Source organism: Rhinopithecus bieti, unplaced genomic scaffold (genome assembly GCF_001698545.2).
Source record: "Rhinopithecus bieti isolate Rb0 unplaced genomic scaffold, ASM169854v2 scaffold_45617, whole genome shotgun sequence".
Lineage (NCBI taxonomy): Eukaryota > Metazoa > Chordata > Mammalia > Primates > Cercopithecidae > Rhinopithecus > Rhinopithecus bieti.
Window position 1 is genome coordinate 2,288,047 of NW_016819136.1, and position 18,032 is coordinate 2,306,078.

Below are 18,032 nucleotides of genomic sequence, written 5' to 3' on the forward strand. Positions count from 1 at the left end.
AAGAAATGTGATGTCAGTCTAATTAGTGTCATTTCTTAAACTTTATGTCATTCAACTATCACTTTTATGACTTCTGTCCTGTCTGCATACTTACCTATATTTTTATTTATTTTGTACTCAAGTTAGCTCTTATCTTTGTAAGAACTTCAATATCTAGTTAGACATAGCCTAGACAAAAAGCATCACTAAATCACAGGTTGGGTGTGCTAGTTTTACTTACATTGAAGTAAATGCATAACTTTAAATAAACATGGATTACAAAATATGGCATATTTGCCTAGAGCAATGGCTATTAAGATCAAGTACTAAGGAAAAACTTAGAACTCCAAATGCAGACATACCATAATTGTTGCTATCTCCTCAGGGTTGTCACCATCTAGGTCAAATTTGAATGTAACCATTTTCCTATTATGAGTCTCTAATTGACATTCTACCACTCGGTCTCCTTTATTTGAAACCTAAAAAGAAAAAAGGTACATCATCTCCAAAGACCATATTCAGCTTTATTACTGAATTTCAGAAAAGCAATGCAGATTAGCACTTGACTTTATGTCTAAGGAAGCATAGTGTCATCACTGTTGGAGCAATAGTACTTTGTCTCTTAAACTGGTAACAAGAAAAATCTGAGAAGACGTTAGCCTTTGAGCTACTTACTAAAACTCTCTATTCTTTTTCTAAAAGGTAAGTAGTGCTTTATCACAGAAATATGGATGTAAGAATATCATTTGGCTAATTATAAGATCCTATACATTCATCAATTCATCTCAGCCTTAAGAAATATTTAAATGATATTAACTGCTGGCCCTATCATAGCTTTATGAACCACATTTTCATTTTTCTAAAAATGTGATATTTAAGTCAAAGAGACTGTAGGCATTAAATGAGAAGAGTACTATATAAATTATCTGGCTGGGTCCCTGTAATCCCAGTGGTTGGGGAGGCCGAGGCAGGTGAGTCACTTGAGGTCAGGAGTTCGAAACCAGCCTGACCAATACAGTGAAACCCTGTCTCTACTAAAAATACAAAAACTAGCCATGCGTGGTGGCATCTGTCTGTAGTCCCAGCTACTTGGGAGACTGAGGCAGAAGAATCGCCTGAACCCGGGAGGCAGAGATTGCAGTGAGCCGAGATCATGCTACTACACTCCAGCCTGGGTGACAGAGCAAGACTCTGTCTAAAAACACAAAAAAAGAAATTATCTATCACACATAGATAGTTATCTTTATTTCATGAAGTGAGTGGTTTGGATTTGATGACTTCTAAAATCTTTTTCAGTGTCACATTTCTTTAACGACATGAAACCCACAAATCAGGAATACTTACATTTAAAATTCTTAATTTTGGGCGTGAAGTTTTTTCATGTCGAGAACGACTCCTTACGGATTTTCGGTAATGCCGTTTTGTAGTTCTTCCCTCATGTCTTCCACTGGAAGATGGGACGTTCTCATTGCCATCACTCATACCTGAAGCAACATCTGAATGTGCACTTTGAAATTTAAAAAGAAAATAAAAGTGCAGTTTATAATATGAGATTTAAAGGTCTGACAGTTTGGTGTTTCACATCATCTTATCTTCCAGTCGAGGAAGGAGAATTCTAGTTTTACATACCTGTCTATAGAGGAAGCCAAAGTGGCCGGCTGGGTAGGTTGTGGCTGTGCTACTGGAACTGGCTCTGGAGGAGCAACCTGAGAGACTCCCTGAGTACTCTGTGAATCAAAAAGATAATTCAAATCTTGGTAGTAATATATTTATCAATCCCTATCCCCAATAATCTACTTATTTTTTTCCTTATCCCTCCCCACTAAGTCCTAGAAGCACTAAATTTACTAGTAAATTCTCAATATTTAGCGTCTAGAGATAATGGACTTAAAATTCCAAAGGAAGTTTCTAAAGCTAGTCTCTGGTATAGACTGCATGGTATGAGGTCAGCCAACATATCTGCTAGGCAGTGTGAACCTACAACTCGCCATGCAGCCAGCATCTTACCAGAAGTGTGCAATAGGGCAGGCAGAGCAAAGTACAAAGATGAATTCAGATCTTTCTCCTAGCAGGGCAAAAATGATTGCTGAGAGAGCACAGGAGGATAAGATACTCCTATGACTGCCCATGGAAACAGTTTGTGAAAGGACAAGAATAACGGCTACAGTGCTAGCTAGAGAAGTGAAGTGCTAATAGGGTTAATCCCCTCCAAGGCACACTCACTTCCCAACAGAACAGCCAGTGGAAACAAGGACCCCACATTGGCATTTCATTCTGCTGTAAGAAAAAGTCATGCAGAAGTTAGTTTGACGTCATCTCCAAATCAGTTCTAAACCAAGGGAGCCTGTTTCTTTCTCCTTTATCATTTTTATCCATTTATATATGTTTTATATATAAACATGCAGTAATTCTATTTACCTCCAAAACTGCTTGCTGGGAGGATGTAGTGGGGGCTTGTGCTAAACTCACTCCTGGCTGGGACACTTGAACCTGTCCTCCTACACCACCCATAGGAACTAAAAGATTTGATTCCACGTAAGGCTGCACCACCGTGGGAAAGTACCCAGGTGTAGCCAGTACTTCTGTCGGCATGGGAGGGGATAGGACTGTAGAATGGATGCAAACAGAAGCCACGTTGGAAGAGGGAGCAATATTTGAATCTCCTGGGTACTGTGGTGGCAGTCGAGGTGGGAAACCCTGTGACAGAAATGAGGAAGGTGAGTTAGAGCAGGTTGGGGGTCATTCAATTAGCAAAACAGCAAGACATGCAAAAAAAAAAAAGCACACAGCAAAGAAGAACAGTAGCCAATCTCTTTCTAATAATCTAAAGGGCATATAAAGACCACATTCTTGAAATGAAGTAGTAGACTGGTTCCAACAGAAGAAACAGGACTCTACAATAACACTTTTATTGTTGGTTGTCTTCTCCCACAGATGATTTAAGGAGGAGGAACACAATTTCTTCCTAGCCAATCTTAAATGGAAGAATGCAAAAATTCTTCCACATAACAGTTATATCATGAAATGCTAATTTTCCCAATGTAAACTCTGAAGCTCTTTGTTGATACCATGTTGGCTGTTCTATTTATTCTACCCATGTATGTAAAAGTTGTCAGGTGTCCTATTAACCACATCTAGCATTCAATCAGCTTACACTGAATACTGAGAGAACCATTTTTCTCTGAAGAAGTGTCTTGAGAAAAATGGATCAGGAATCACTGAACATCATTACCCAATCCTTTCTCAGAATTTTACTGTTTTGCTTCTCTAGTTGACATGTTATTGCTAGTTATTCTGACACTCAACTATTAGATTTCCATGTTTTTGCTGATCTATTAGGATCAAACTCTGTGGTGCCCTCTTTTGCTAGCTAACACAATACCTGGTACAGAACATCTCCAGAGGAAAGCGGAACCTCAGCAGCTTGTCCAAGGTTAGCTGGTACTCCCATGGACTGAACTGCTGGTTGTAGGAGCTGTGGGTGAACCTGACTTGGCAGCTGAGTCACAGGCTGCAGAAGGGTTGGAAGCTGACTAGGAACCACAGTTGATACACCCGGGATCGCAGCTGTTGTAGCAGATGAAGCCAACGTGAGCAGAGGCTGAGTAATGCCAGCTGCTATCGTGATGGGAAGGGATGAGAAACCTGTCTGAGCCGTAGACACATGAGGAGCTGATATGGGAATTTGAGAGACAGGGTACTGAGGGAGCAAGGAAGTAGGGAGCGGCTGTCCCACTGGAAGGAAATGAGCACCAGAGTGGACTGGAACAGCCGAGGGTTGTGTTGCAACTGGGATCTGAGGTTCGCCTTGGATAGTTGGTACTGGCTGGGAAACTGGAAGCTGGGAAGGTAAAGAAAAACAAAACAGACAGGCTTTAAAAAAAAAAAAACAAAAAACAAAAAACAAAAAAAAGCAAGGCTGCCAAAAGCAAGATTTACGTATTAGCCAAAAAGAAGGAAAACACAAAACAAAACAAAACAAAACAAAAAAACACCAAACCAACAAAACCCTGCATACATTAGTGTTAAGTTAATATGCCACATAAGAATATGGAAAGGAGAGCAGGAGAGAAAGAGGCTAAATAGACTATGACTGTTCTATACCTTTTGTCATAGAAATACTTGCTAATGCTTCAGCATTTGGCAATAAAAGAGGACCCTTCCATAGACAAGGGGTTTGCTTTTTTTTTTTTTAACAGCTTTATTGGAATATATTTTATATACCATAATGCTATCACTAAAGTTATGACTGCTATTACAGTAGTTAGTGAAATTCAAATGAATTCCTTCCCAGTGGAATTAAGATTTCATTCATATTATTTCTAAAATTCTTAAGTCTAACATGACTCAATAAAAATTGGTGTAATTCACATTATTTCACTCATTCTAGGATGCAATCATCACTCTCCACTACCCGATCATTTTAACATGTGAGAAATTGGGATCTTATAACTGATGATGTGGTACATAAAATATGGTACATTTTAAAGTTGATAGCATCTCAGATGTGATGAAATATTAGGGTAACAATACACTGTGCACATACATGCACAACAGTACTCAAAAATAAAGTTGAAAAAAGGTCATTTAGAAGAGCATACCTTCTACAGGGTACTTTTCAAGTGATTAGGAGGACTACTTAAGAAAAAAAAGTTCCACATAGTAAACAGTGCAGAAATCTACATGAAAATAAAGCACAGTTGGAAACCTAGAATATCAGACACAGCTGACACAATTCTAGGGAATGTCATAGGTTCAGTTACCGAAGCACCTTTATTTAACCCGTTATTTCTAGTACCTGTTAAATCGATTTTGGCCTGGTAAGACTAAAAGTGAAACTTTGGATTGTCAATGTTGTCAGTGATGTACCCACTTACATTAAACAATGCATACGCACAAATGAGGTGATTTTCACTTCATTTTTGCAACGAGATTAACCTACTTCAAGGGTCTATCCACATGAAAGGACAAGTTACATGGAGACCCCTTTTAGCATCCTTTCAGAAATTAAGAGTTTACCTGATTTAAAAAAAAAAAAAGTTTACCTGTTTTCCTGCTGATACTTGAGGCAAGACTTGTGGAGCTTGAGGTTGACTCACTGGCTGTGCAGTAGTGGCCTCACTGGAGGTTGATGTCTGTGAAAGTGAATACTGCACTGTCTGTTGAGGAGGGGCTGTCTGCTGTATTCCCTGCTGCTAAGAATAAAATACCATGATTCAGTTTTATTTCAAATCAGTAACAGCATATTTCTAAGGAAGCATGTTTACCTATAGCCTTCAGTGTCTGTAAATAATGATTTTAGTAATCAAGACATGCACAAACCCAAATTCATCAATTTCCATTATATATTTGTTTCCCCTCTGATGTTCTTTGTGATGTTGCCACCAGGAACAATTAACCAATCTTTTAATACCCGAGTTACCATTGGCTCTTCACGCAGCATCTCCCTCACCCCAACAACAGGTCTTTACAAAGACATTTAGATAACATATCCAGACAGTTCCTTTCCCCATCCCATCCCCTGCCATTCCCTTTTTCCCTGTCTCTTGGCATCAGCTCTCACTTTGGCACCTATATCAGATAAATCCAGTAGCTTCCTTTAATCTTTTCTCCTCACCCTATTTTATCAACTGTATAATTAATATGCTTGAAGAATAGTTTTGATTATAGCTACAAAACAGTGAGGAAAGCACTGGATTTGGAATAACAGACATTTTCAAATTTTAGCTTTAATATTTACTAGCTGTTAATGCCTTAGATTGCTTATTTTATTATAAAAATGAAGTTTCTCTTTTTGAAACAAGGACATTATCATTTAACTCAAAGTGGGGCAAAGGGAATGACACCTGGGAATCTACTATGTACTAGGCACTCAGGTATAATTTAATGCATGGCACATAATTTTACATCTAATTTAATGCACAGCACGTAACTATACTCGAATACTAAATTTTGTAATAAATCAAGCAAACAAAACCAAACAAAACAGGACTATGACCCCTAGAGTACTGCCCCTTCTGCCTAACAAATAAAAACTTGAGGCAGGACGCGGTAATTCATGCCCGTAATTCCAGCACTTTGGGAGGCCGAGGCAGGCAGATCACCTGAGGTCTGGAGATTGAGACCAGCCTGACCAACATGGAGAAAACTCCATCTCTACTAAAATTGCAAAAACTTAGCTGGGCCTGGTGGCACATGCCTATAATCCCAGCTACTCAGGAGGCTGAGGCAGGAGAATCACTTGAACCAGGGAGGTGGCGGTTGCAGTGAGCCGAGATTGTGCCACTGCACTCCAGCCTGTGCAACAACAGTGAAACTGTCTCCACAAAAAAAAAAAAAAGAAAAAAGAAAATTTGAAGTTTACGGCTGACTTTCAAGATCCTCTAATACCTAATTTAAATTCTTCCTTAATACATCTACTTGTAATAAAAATTTTAACTAGTATATCATATTACAAAGTTAATGAAAATACTCCTAATCCTGTTCTCAAGAGGAAACCACTATTAGTGGTTTGGCGCATAACCTTCATGGATTTTTTTCTATGCCTAAGTGGCCATTTTCACACAGTTTTTGTTAAAATAAATAAAAACATGCCTCTCCTATACACAGTGTTCTACAGCATACCACTTTCATTTAATTTCTAAATGGGGTCAATCTCCTAATGATAACCACTTTGGTTGTTTCATTTTTGCTCCTTAAAATAAGGCTGCAACCAACAGCCTTTTACAAATACGCTGGTATATCCATACAACTAATCGGTTACTGCTGGCATAAAGATACGCTATTTATTTGTACATTTATTATGTATCTTGCCACTGTGATAAGCATCTTAGATTTTGTTAGGTGATAATCTAGAAATAATATTTTTGCTCTTCTTATATTTCTGTCAATTAAAATCACCAAAAGAATGTTAAAATATAATGGCAAGAGCAGTCATATTTGGCTTATTCCTATTTAAGTATTTCTGATAATGTATTTTTTTTTTTTTTTTTTTGAGACAGAGTCTCGCTCCGTCGCCCAGGCTGGAGTGCAGCGGTGCGATCTTGGCTCACTGCAAGCTCCGCCTCCCGGGTTCACGCCATTCTCCTGCCTCAGCCTCCTGAGTAGCTAGGACTACAGGCGCCTGCTACCACACCCAGCTAATTTTTTTTATTTTTAGTAGAGACGGGGTTTCATCATGTTAGCCAGGATGGTTTCGATCTCCTGACCTCGTGATCTGCCCTCCTCGGCCTCCCAAATTTCTGGGATTACAGGTGTGAGCTACCGCACCCGGCCTCTGATAATGTATTCTTATTTTAACTATTTAAAAAGCAGAAATGGCTGCTGAATTATATGAAATTTATTTTCTGCAAACTAAGATCCACCACACGTAGCCAATTCTAAAGGTGCTCTGAATATAAGACACATTTGTTAATTCCCACCTGAGAAAAAGGAACTAAAAAACCAGAAAACCTTTTTTATTTGCCAACTTGAATATATTTAAACTTTAAGGAATGTGAATGAGATATCTATAATTATCTAACTTATTAATTTATACACCTAAATAAGATTGCACACTAAATACATTAATTCAGAAATATTGCTCCCTCTCCCCTAAACTCCTCACAGGTAAAGACACCAGCATCTTCACCGTCACAGAAGCTAAGTTATGAGCGCTCCTGCAGTTTTCTGGCATAACATAACACATTCCCTCTGAGCTGTGTCTTCAGGTAAAACGTGCAGCGAAAGGCACCTACTTACGTAACATTAAAATAACCACGAGATTTTTTTTTTTTTTTGCATTTCTCTTACAGGTTTTTATTCATGTAACCCTTATACTGACATCTTAAAGAGATCTTTAAACTAGTTGTTTAAAATCACATACAGTCCTCAGAACAGCGAAGTCATATTGCTGAAGAACAAGGACTAAATTTATGTTTATGGCTTAAAAACAATTGTCTGATGTTCTCAATAAACATTTCTAACTACATGAGCTAAAGTCTTTGCAGGCACATTTGTTCTCACCTGTTTCATTTGATTTCATTAACCTTTTTGGGTTTGTTGTTGTTCAAAGGAAAGGACAGTGAAAACCCTGGAATATGAGAGTGCGATAAAGGTTTGAATACATGGTGATTCCCCTCTTTTCTAAAGGATAAATTTGAGAAAGAATCTCCATGTTATCTTTGGGCATATGGTAATCACATACTCCCAGTCCCCAATACATCCTCTTTAATTCAAAATTATGCTCATATCAAAATTTAGACTCTACCAATCTTTCCTGAACTTATACTTTCACATATCTATGCTCTAGTTCAACCAAACTAAAGGCACATTTGTTTTGTCTCCTATTTTCTATCTTTGGGCCTTTCACCTTGCTCACAGTATAATTTTTGTATCTTCTGGCCTGGAATATTCTTTATTTCTATATCTGAGTCTAACTTATAATCAAAGTCCATTTCAAATGCCTCCTTTTTCCTAAAGTCTTCCTGATATTCCCTTTCCTGCTTGGGAGAGATGTTAATTTCTTCCCTTTTTTTGGACGTAATTAGGTAGTAGTCAAATTAGTACACACAAAGTAGTGAGCTGTGGAATTAGATTATTTGGATTTAAATTCTGTTTTTACCTCTTATAAGCTGTAAGTTTGGGTAAACTACTCACTTCTCCAGATCTCAGCTTTCCCATCAGTAAAATGGAAATAATTATAGCATCTATACTTACAGGGTTCTTAAAAAGATTAAATGAGAATGTAGGTACAATGTGCAAAGCACTTTAATATCAGCTATTATCCTTGTTTGTTTTGTAGAAATTTACCTATATATGTACTATATTATTTAGACTCTTTCAAAGTAGTCGTATCTCGTCCATCTCTGCAGACCTTCAGTATCCGAACTCAATTAGGAAAAAAAGCTGAAAGGACTGTCAAAAATGATCAGTTTTATGGACAAGCTATTTCTTTGCTTCAGATAACTGAGAGGTATCTGTGACAGTAACCCTTGTATTAACGTCTTAAAGAGATCTCTAGACCAGTTATTTACAATGGCTAATGGTTAATGTTATATCTTAGAGCATTTGGGAAGAAGTGGCACCTCTGGATATGCCAGAAGTACATGTTGATCTGCTGTGCACAGTCCCACTGACTAATAATCAGCACTTCAGCCAGGCAGGGGTGGTCTAGCTTAACAGTTAAGCATCATGCTTTGCCCAAGCTTGCCTCATGAAACCAGTTCAAACAGACTTTAGTAGGGTAAGTAGTTCACAACTTCGGTGGTTTTTTTTTTTTTTTTTTTTTTTTTTTTTTGAGATGGATCATGCTCTGTTGCCCAGGCTGGAGTGCAGTGGCACTATCATAGTTCACTGTAGCCTTGAACTCCTGGGCTCAAGTGATCCTCCTGCCTCAGCCTTCCAAGTAGCTGGCATTGTGTCCGACAAAGTTCACAACTTTGTTTGCGGTCATAAAGTTTTTCAGCAGGAGGCAGCTATTTTTGGTACCTTGTTAAGATCTAGCGTATCACTATACGAGACCCTATGAAAACACACAAAAGATCGAGACCATCCTGGCTAACACAGTGAAACCCCGTCTCTACTAAAAATACAAAAAATGAGCCGGGCGAGGTGGCGGGCGCCTGTAGTCCCAGCTACTCGGGAGGCTGAGGCAGGAGAATGGCATAAACCCAGGAGGCGGAGCTTACAGTGAGCTGAGATCCGGCCACTGCACTCCAGCCTGGGCGACAGAGCGAGACTCCATCTCAAAAAAAAAAAAACACACACACACACACAAAAAAGCAATTCCTCATTTGCTATGTTCAAGAAACCCACGAAATAAAGTAAATTTTAACAGAAGTACATTTCTTTCCTCACTAAAATAAAACAAGAGATATTGTTCTCTAAGGTGGGATTGGACCTGAAAGTATGTAAAACAAAAATCATGTCTAAAATAGACTATCCATACAGTACAAAAGTTTTCAACCTTTCTTTTTTTAAATGTGGAACTCCAATAATTAAAACAAATAAAGACAGCTTCTGAGGTACATTTGCAGAATCATTAAGTCCCTGTAGAACTTTATTTAAAATGGAAGAAACAATACTATTCTAGGAATCTTAAATTCTGGGTTACAATTTGTAGCTAGCTCCCTTATTATCTAGGTGACCTTGGAGAAGTTAATTATTCTAGACTGAATATACTTCCTATATATATCGAGGGCTCAATTTTATGATTCTACAACACATGCTATAAAAGTATCTAAAACAAAAACATCACTGAAACAAATAATTAATTTTTGTTTCTGCTGCAGAGATAGCATTTAGCCATATTTTTTCTCCAGGAGAGGGAGCTACCTAACTCTTTTAACTTGACATTTATGGTACTGCTCTCTTCTATTCTCACACTCTTTCTTACCATGAAACTCAATGAATTATTTTATTATCTTCTTCATTTGGTAGTAAGTATACATGTATATCCCCAAATACAAGACATATAACAAATTCCTTTGGAAAAGAAAGAACAGAGCACATACAATTTGCTCAGTTCACTGGTGTTCGTCTACATCCAAAGATAAGCAAGTTAGGAGATTAGTACTCTGCACTTCCGTTCTCAACCAGCTTTTTGTGACTTGTAATTTGTATTCTAATTAGGAACTGTTAACAGAACAAAACAGATTTTGTTAAGGTTGGCAAAAATAGGTTTACTTGAATTTAACCAGTCTTGAAAGAAAGGACAGGTACAAAACAAAGCATGTAAGTCCCAGCCCTTCAGTTCTGCAGAGGTATTGATCACAGAGTGAGTGCATGTATAACCAAACTAATCAATTATTTCTGTAGAAAGTGCCTTTAAGTGATTTTCATCTTGTACAAGCAACTCCTGATCTTAAACCAGCATCGAATGACTACATGACCAAATGCTGGACTGAAAGAGGGCCATTTGTAATTAAGAATTGAAAACTTTGTTTCAAAACTAAAAACAAATAGAAACAGAAGCCAGTTTAGAGTTTGGTGATTAAAAAACCCACATGGGGAACTATCATTAGGAAGTTTGCATTACACACATAGTGGCTATGAATTTTATGTCGAATAGCTAATAAGTATTCAATTATGCCAAAAATGCATTATTCCCTTGCAAATAATTACTATTAACTAGTATCAGTGATGCACTATAAATCTTTAATTTTAGAATTACCAGTTTTATTGTTGGATGTATCTGGATTACACTAATCTCTTGAATTCCTTGAACTTTCTGGAACAATCTCCCCAAAGCAGAAGTTAAAATTATTTTGGCCGGGCGTGGTGGCTCCCAGCACTTTGAGAGGCCGAAGCGGGTGGATCACTTGAGGTCAGGAGTTCAAGACCAGCCTGGCCAACACGGTGAAACCCATCTCTGCTAAATTAGCTGGGCATAAGTAGAACATAAAAGAAAAATTAGCCGGGCATAGTGGCATGCACCTGTAGTCCCAGCTACTAGGGCGGCTGAGGCATGAGAATCGCTTGAACCTGGGAGGTGGAAGTTGCAGTAAGCCAAGATTGCACCACTGCACTCCAGCCTGGGCAACAGAGCAAGGCTGTCTCTAAATAAATAAATAAATAAAAATTCGCCTGGCGTGGTGGCTCAAGCCTATAATCCCAGCACTTTGGGAGGCCGAGACGGGCGGATCACGTGGTCAGAAGATCAAGACCATCCTGGCTAACACGGTGAAACCCTATCTCTACTAAAAAATACAAAAAACTAGCCAGGCGAGGTGGCGGGCGCCTGTAGTCCCAGCTACTCGGGAGGCTGAGGCAGGAGAATGGCATAAACCCGGGAGGCAGAGCTTGCAGTGAGCTGAGATCCGGCCACTGCACTCCAGCCTGGGCGACAGAGCAAGACTCCATCTCAAAAAAAAAATAAAAAATAAAATAAATAAAATAAATAAATAAAAATTTAAAATTAAAAAACAATGTTCCTGAAGTAATTGTTCTTAAGCTTTCATTAGATACTTCTTAGTGTAAAATCTGACACATCATTCTACAGATTAGAAATAATTAAAAAGAAGTGCAGGATTAGCAGAGGCAAGCACAATGAAGGTAATGACAAATCACTGCTGCAAGCAGTGGAAAAAAAAAAGGAATGACATATTCTTTGTACTGTAAATTATGTGTAGAATCCAGGCTGGGTGAGGTGGCGCATGCCTGTAATCCCAGCACTTTGGAAAGCCGAGGCAGGTGGATCACCTGAGGTCAGGAGTATGAGACCAACCTGGCTAGCATGGTGAAACCCTGTCTCTACTAAAAAATACAAAAATTAGCTGAGCGCGGTGGTAGGCACCTGTAGTCCCAACTACATGAGAAGCTGAGGTGGAAGGATTGCTTGAACCTGGGAGGCAGTGGTTGCAGTGAGCCAAGATTGCCACCACAGCACTCCAGCCTGGGTGACAGAGTGAGACTCTGTCTCAAAAAAAAAAAAAAGTGTAGGATCTTCTTTTAAAAAAAGACAATTATATCAGTAATAATGTATGTCTACTAAATTGTTCAAAAGCACATTAAAGAAAAAAAAGATTTTTTCTGAAACACATTTTCTGTTTCTGTGAAAATAGTGTTAAAATAGTGTTAAATTCTGTTAAATTCTGTTAAAATAGTGTTCTGGCCACTGCTAATCCATAAAATGTTGCAATGCATTGTTCTCACCTGCTGAGGATGTTGTATGGGTTGGGAAGATGAAACCCCTGTTAAGCTACTTGAGGATGGCTGACCCTGGCTCTGCCCCTGTGCCTGAAGGAAAGAAATGAACACAACAAATTAGAGAAGGCTTAAAGTAAGTGTATAGAGGTCAGGCTTTTGCAATGAATATTTAATCTCCTCAGAGTTTGCTTGATCAAAATGAAACATTAACCTGATCATGTATGGGAGAGGCCTCTGGGTCATCTTTTGTAAGAAAAATTTAGAGAAGGATCATACCACACAACATGTTCTGATCCCAACCCATGCAAAACCCACTGATAGTGAAAACCTAAGCTGTCAATGCTGCTCCGGCTGTAATTTTAGCTGGCTAGAATGGTCAGATTCATAATAAAATTTGTTATTAGAAATACAATAATCAGGAACAAAGTGTTAATACTATCAATCTGAAATTTATCTGAAAAATTAAAGAAAGGTATTTGGTAATGCTAATTTGGTAACACTTCTTATAGTGCCACAATGACTTTTATCAAAAGTATCAAAAAATCTGTTATCATCATCAACTGCTAAGTACCTAGGACGATCATTGCTATCCAGGAGCAATTGAGCCACCCCCAGGGGGGCACTTGGCAATATGTGGAGATATTTCTGGCTGTCACAAGTGAGGGAGATGGCTGCTACTAGTATTTAGGAGGTATAAACCAAGGATGTTGCTAAATATCCTACAATACATAGAACAGTCCACCACAACAAAGAATTATCCAACCTCAGATGTCAACAGTGTTGAGTTTGAGAAACCCCAACTAGAGCGTTCTGATCACTGAGAAGTCCAAATTAAAACAAATGAGAAAGTGAGAAATGAATGCAGGACTATATATAGGTACGTTAAAGAAATGAAAAGGCTACCACTTTTGTCATTCCATTTCAGTTTAGAAGGGGTTCCTTAAAGCTTACATGGATATAATACCACATTCCACTGCAGCTGAACTATTGTAAGTTCTGATTCCTTCTGTAGTATGTCTATACATTAACCACCTGGTATTTTTTACTTTGGAAAGTCTAAAGGATAATTACTGGCAATACATTAATATTTATAATAGGGGCTGCAACTTGAATACTGATGTGAATATACTGCATGCCCATGTATAGTTTTCAAGCTTCTGGATCTTTTTGTGTCTTAGTGTAACTCTAAATAATTGATAATTTGTGCAATTTTGGGAGTTGTTTATGCTCCTGATGAGGGAAGAACATAGGAAGAAAGTAGGAAGAACAACACACAGTACTTTTTAAAAGAGTAGAATATGTAGCATATCCAAATGTCTTCAATATATAACTGCATAGTCTTCTACGTAGATCTTACAAGATGTACACATTTGATAAAATATACCAAATGAATATATGAAACAGTAAACACTGACTGTACTTTTGAATTCTATTACGTTCATTACATTGTCTTTATATGCTAAGTGTGTATATGCTCATACACATAAATAACTAAAATTAAATTTGTTGAGGAAAATACAAGGCCTGAGATGTCTACTGTTCCTTAGTTTGCAACATTCACAAAAATCCTTTTTTTTTTTTTTTTTGGAGACGGAGTCTTGCTCTGTCGCCCGGCTGGAGTGAGTGGCCTGGATCTTCAGCTCACTGCAAGCTCCACCTCCTGGGTTTCACGCCAATTCTCCTGCCTAGCCTCCCGCAGCTGGGATTATGGCGCCCGCCACCTCGCCGGCTTATTTTTTTTTTTTTTTTAGTAGAGATGGGTTTCACCGTGTTAGCCAGGATGGTTCTCGGATCTCCTGGACCTCGTGGATCCGCCCGTCTCGGCTCCAAAGTGCTGGGATTACAGGCTTCAGGCCACGCGCCCGGCCAATCACAAATTCTTATAACAAAAAAAAAAAAGCCCACCCTCACTAGATTTGTTAGTTGCCAGAAATTAGAATCAGTCCTAATTTTATGATTAGCATTTATTTGCGATATAATACACAGCTGACTTGCTTGACTGTGCCTTTTGAAAAGGCATTTCATTTTAAGGCAAATTCCTAAACTGTTTCCTTTTCTATCCTTTTGTTCCCGTAAGATATATTTTGTCTTTTTAGATCCCTTCTACACTAATGAAAATTCTGTGTATTATTAATACTACTCCAAAAAAAGCATTCCATTTTCCATTTTTAATTTTATAGAAAAAAAATTTATCCTTTTTTTTTTTTTTTTTTTTTTTTTTTGAGAGGAGTCTCGCTCTGTCGCCTGGGCTGGAGTGCAGGTGGCGGATCTCAGCTCACTGAAAAGCTCCGTCCTCCCGGTGTTTACGCCATTTCCTGCCTCAGCTCCCAGTAGCTGGGGACTCAGCGCCAGCCACCTCGCCGGCTAGCTTTTTTTTGTATTTTTTAGTGAGACAGGGTTTACCGTGTTAGCAGGATGGTCTCAAACTCCTGCTCTGATCGCCGTCTCGGCCTCCCAAGTGCTGGGATTACAGGCTGTGAGCCACCGCGCCCGGCCTATCCTATTTTTTAAAAACTTGTTTGGAGGAAGAAAGTAATACTTAAGATTTGTATTCCTAAATAATGCTGGGTCAACCACACATTATATACACTTGCATTTTCACTACTGGTTGAACATAATGTGCATAGGGATAGAAGTCATTGATTTTGATGAATGACTAAAATTCTAGTTTTTGCCTTCTTTTTTCCACTGGTTTTCACATATAATAGGTATATCAGGTAGCTTCTCTCATATTTTGTTTTTAAATACATATATGTAGTTCATGACCCTCCAAAGATGGGGAAACTCTACTGATAAAATTAAACAATATTTCTCAAAAATCCATGATTCAGGGAAATGAGGAATAGAAAATTTAAATGTTATGGTGCAAAGTAGGGTAGTTTAAAATAATTGTGGAAGTTTTCCTATAACCTGTGGATGAAGTGCAGATCCTCCTGAAGAAAATGAGGCAGTTAAGACCTGCTGAGATGTGGTTCCTTGGGGGAAACAGAAGAAAAGTGGGGATTCTTGTAACACTGTCTGAGGCAGATGGATAAAGGGTAACGAGACGTCAGAGCCAAAAGATGCAGCTGCTCCCCTGTAGGGGAGGTGACTGAAAATCACTGGGGTCTGAAGAAGTGATTTGTGAGGAATCACTGGAATATTCTGGGCTTCCTATTGGCCAGTTCTGTCCGATAGGCTCTACCACAGAAACGGTCAATTCTGGGGCATGGTAATTATGCTTTTCTTCAGTCACAGGCTGCAGGTAGCCATGTAATCCAACTGTTTGAGGAGGCAGTTCTTCTTGATTCAAGTCCACTGCAACCTGCCGATTTCGGTAAACACGCTGAGGTAAAATTCCACCTCCTTCTCCTGAAGAGGAGCTTGGTGTGTGAACATGAAATTCAAATACACAGTTGCTTCTGCTCTCATTGTTATGAGTTAACACAGCGGGTGCAGAATGAGGAACAAAGACAGGGTGAAATTTCAAACGTGTAGCATCTGTACTGATAGGTGCAGAAATACTAGAGAGGGGAGATCCTGGACTCAATCCAGAATCTAATCTTAGATTCTGAAGGTGTCCTACCAGGAAAGCCTGTCCAGACGGAAATTCAAAGACAGAACTTGGAGTAGGGCCCCCTTGTACTGGCTTCTGTTCAGGTATCTGTTTCATAGGACTTGACAGTACTGATGAGTTGTATGGAATGCCCTCATACTGTTCTGCCACCCGGGCCTGGTAAGGTACCCCAGCTAGATACATTGCTTCCTGAGGAATAAAATAGTGAGCTTCTTCTGGAAGTACTAGTCCGGGTCTATAGTCACTGTAAACTTGAGATGGTTCAAACATAGGATGGACCTGTATCTCACATGACTCTCCAGTTACTCTACTGGCTGTAGTACCCAACATAACTACGGCCTCTGGTGTCCAGTTAGTTGGGCTGCCACCAGGTGGAAGAAGACTCTGGCCAACAGTCCTCAGCAGGGGTTGGAAGTGGTGAGTTTGGGCTTCCAGGAAGGAGGTGCTCTTACGCCGCTGGGAAATGGCTACTTTCGGTGGGCAGGTGGGAGGTGGTGAGAAAGAAACTGGACGTTCATGAATAGTTGGGAAAAATATCTGTGATTCTGGGTATGTTGGGGTCCCCCCACACGGATGCGCCATGGACTGAGGCTGTATCAACATGAATAAGACAAGTAATTCATACATTCATATGTGAAATTACATCAGACATGCACAACTGGGTAGTTTTGTGTAACCCTATGAAATGGTTACACCAAATTTATAATTAATAAATAAATAACAATGCTTCTGGAAATTATGTGCACAGTAAAAACCCATTAAATACATCCAGGGCCAATGAAATCAATCTGTGGGCTCTTTGCTTTAGATAAGAGCTGCTTTTCCATAACTTTTCTCTCTCAAAGGAAATGAAGAATTAAACTTTGTAAGTAATTATTTCATTTTACCCACACTTAAAGTTTACTCTTAAGCATTAATGTAAATTATATCAACAGAAAAGAGTTAAAGGAAGAATAAGAACTAAAACAAGGCATAAAAGCCCGACTAGTTCTATACTGTAAGAAGTGTGCTTTAATTTAATTTAATTTAATTTAATTTAATTTAATTTAATTTAAAGTGAACTAACTTGCCCCATATTCTTATTATACTGTGATATGATAGAGGCCTTCAGTGTGATTTTCTTATCAATTAATAGTATGCCTTCTAACCAGAAATCAGATAGTAAAAGATATTTAATTTGACTAGTGACAGTAACGTCTTTCTCCTATCTGTCCCAAACTAGATGATTAATAGTTTTACTATATTTTTACTACACGAAACATGTTACAGAGTTAAATCACAAAATGTCCACTTTTCTGATCCTAAATAAGAGTTGCATAACCATGAAATTTCTTTTTTCTTTTTTTGAGATGGAGTCTTGCTCTGTCGCCCAGGCTGGAGTGCAGCGACATAATCTTGGCTCATTGCAACCTCCGCCTCCTGGGTTCAAGGGATTCTCCTGCCTCAGCCTCCCAAATAGCTGGGACTACACACGTGTGCCACCACGTCCAGCTAATTTTTGTATTTTTAGTAGAGACGTGCTTTGCCATGTTGGCCAGGCTGGTCTCGAACTCCTGACCTCAGGTGATCTGCTCACTTCGGCCTCCCAAAGTGCTAGAATTAGAGCCACCGAGCCCGGCTGTAAACATGAATTTTCTGATTCTGACATCCTGGTGTTCAAATCAACTGACAAGGGTAATGTAAATGACAGCCAATTTTATTTGATGGCACTTTTTATTCAAGAAGCAGTTCTAGATTTAAGACTAAATTTAGAAACATAGCTTGCCAAATGCAAACAATATACACTATAATAAATCACTATCGGTTGGGCGCGGTGGCTCACGCCTATAATCCCAACACTGTGGGAGGTTGAAGGGGGTGGATCACAAGG

General features: G+C 38.8%; 1 protein-coding gene across 1 annotated transcript in view; it reads right to left on the reverse strand.

Annotated features, from left to right (window-relative positions):
* WNK1 (WNK lysine deficient protein kinase 1) overlaps window positions 1-18,032 on the reverse strand; it is a 164,727-nt gene that overhangs the window by 27,243 nt on the left and 119,452 nt on the right. The window contains 7 exon segments of the mRNA XM_017858548.1: window positions 342-458; window positions 1,324-1,486; window positions 1,609-1,706; window positions 5,025-5,174; window positions 12,613-12,696; window positions 15,517-15,691; window positions 15,693-16,753. Of these exon segments, the coding sequence (XP_017714037.1) occupies window positions 342-458; window positions 1,324-1,486; window positions 1,609-1,706; window positions 5,025-5,174; window positions 12,613-12,696; window positions 15,517-15,691; window positions 15,693-16,753 (1,848 nt within the window).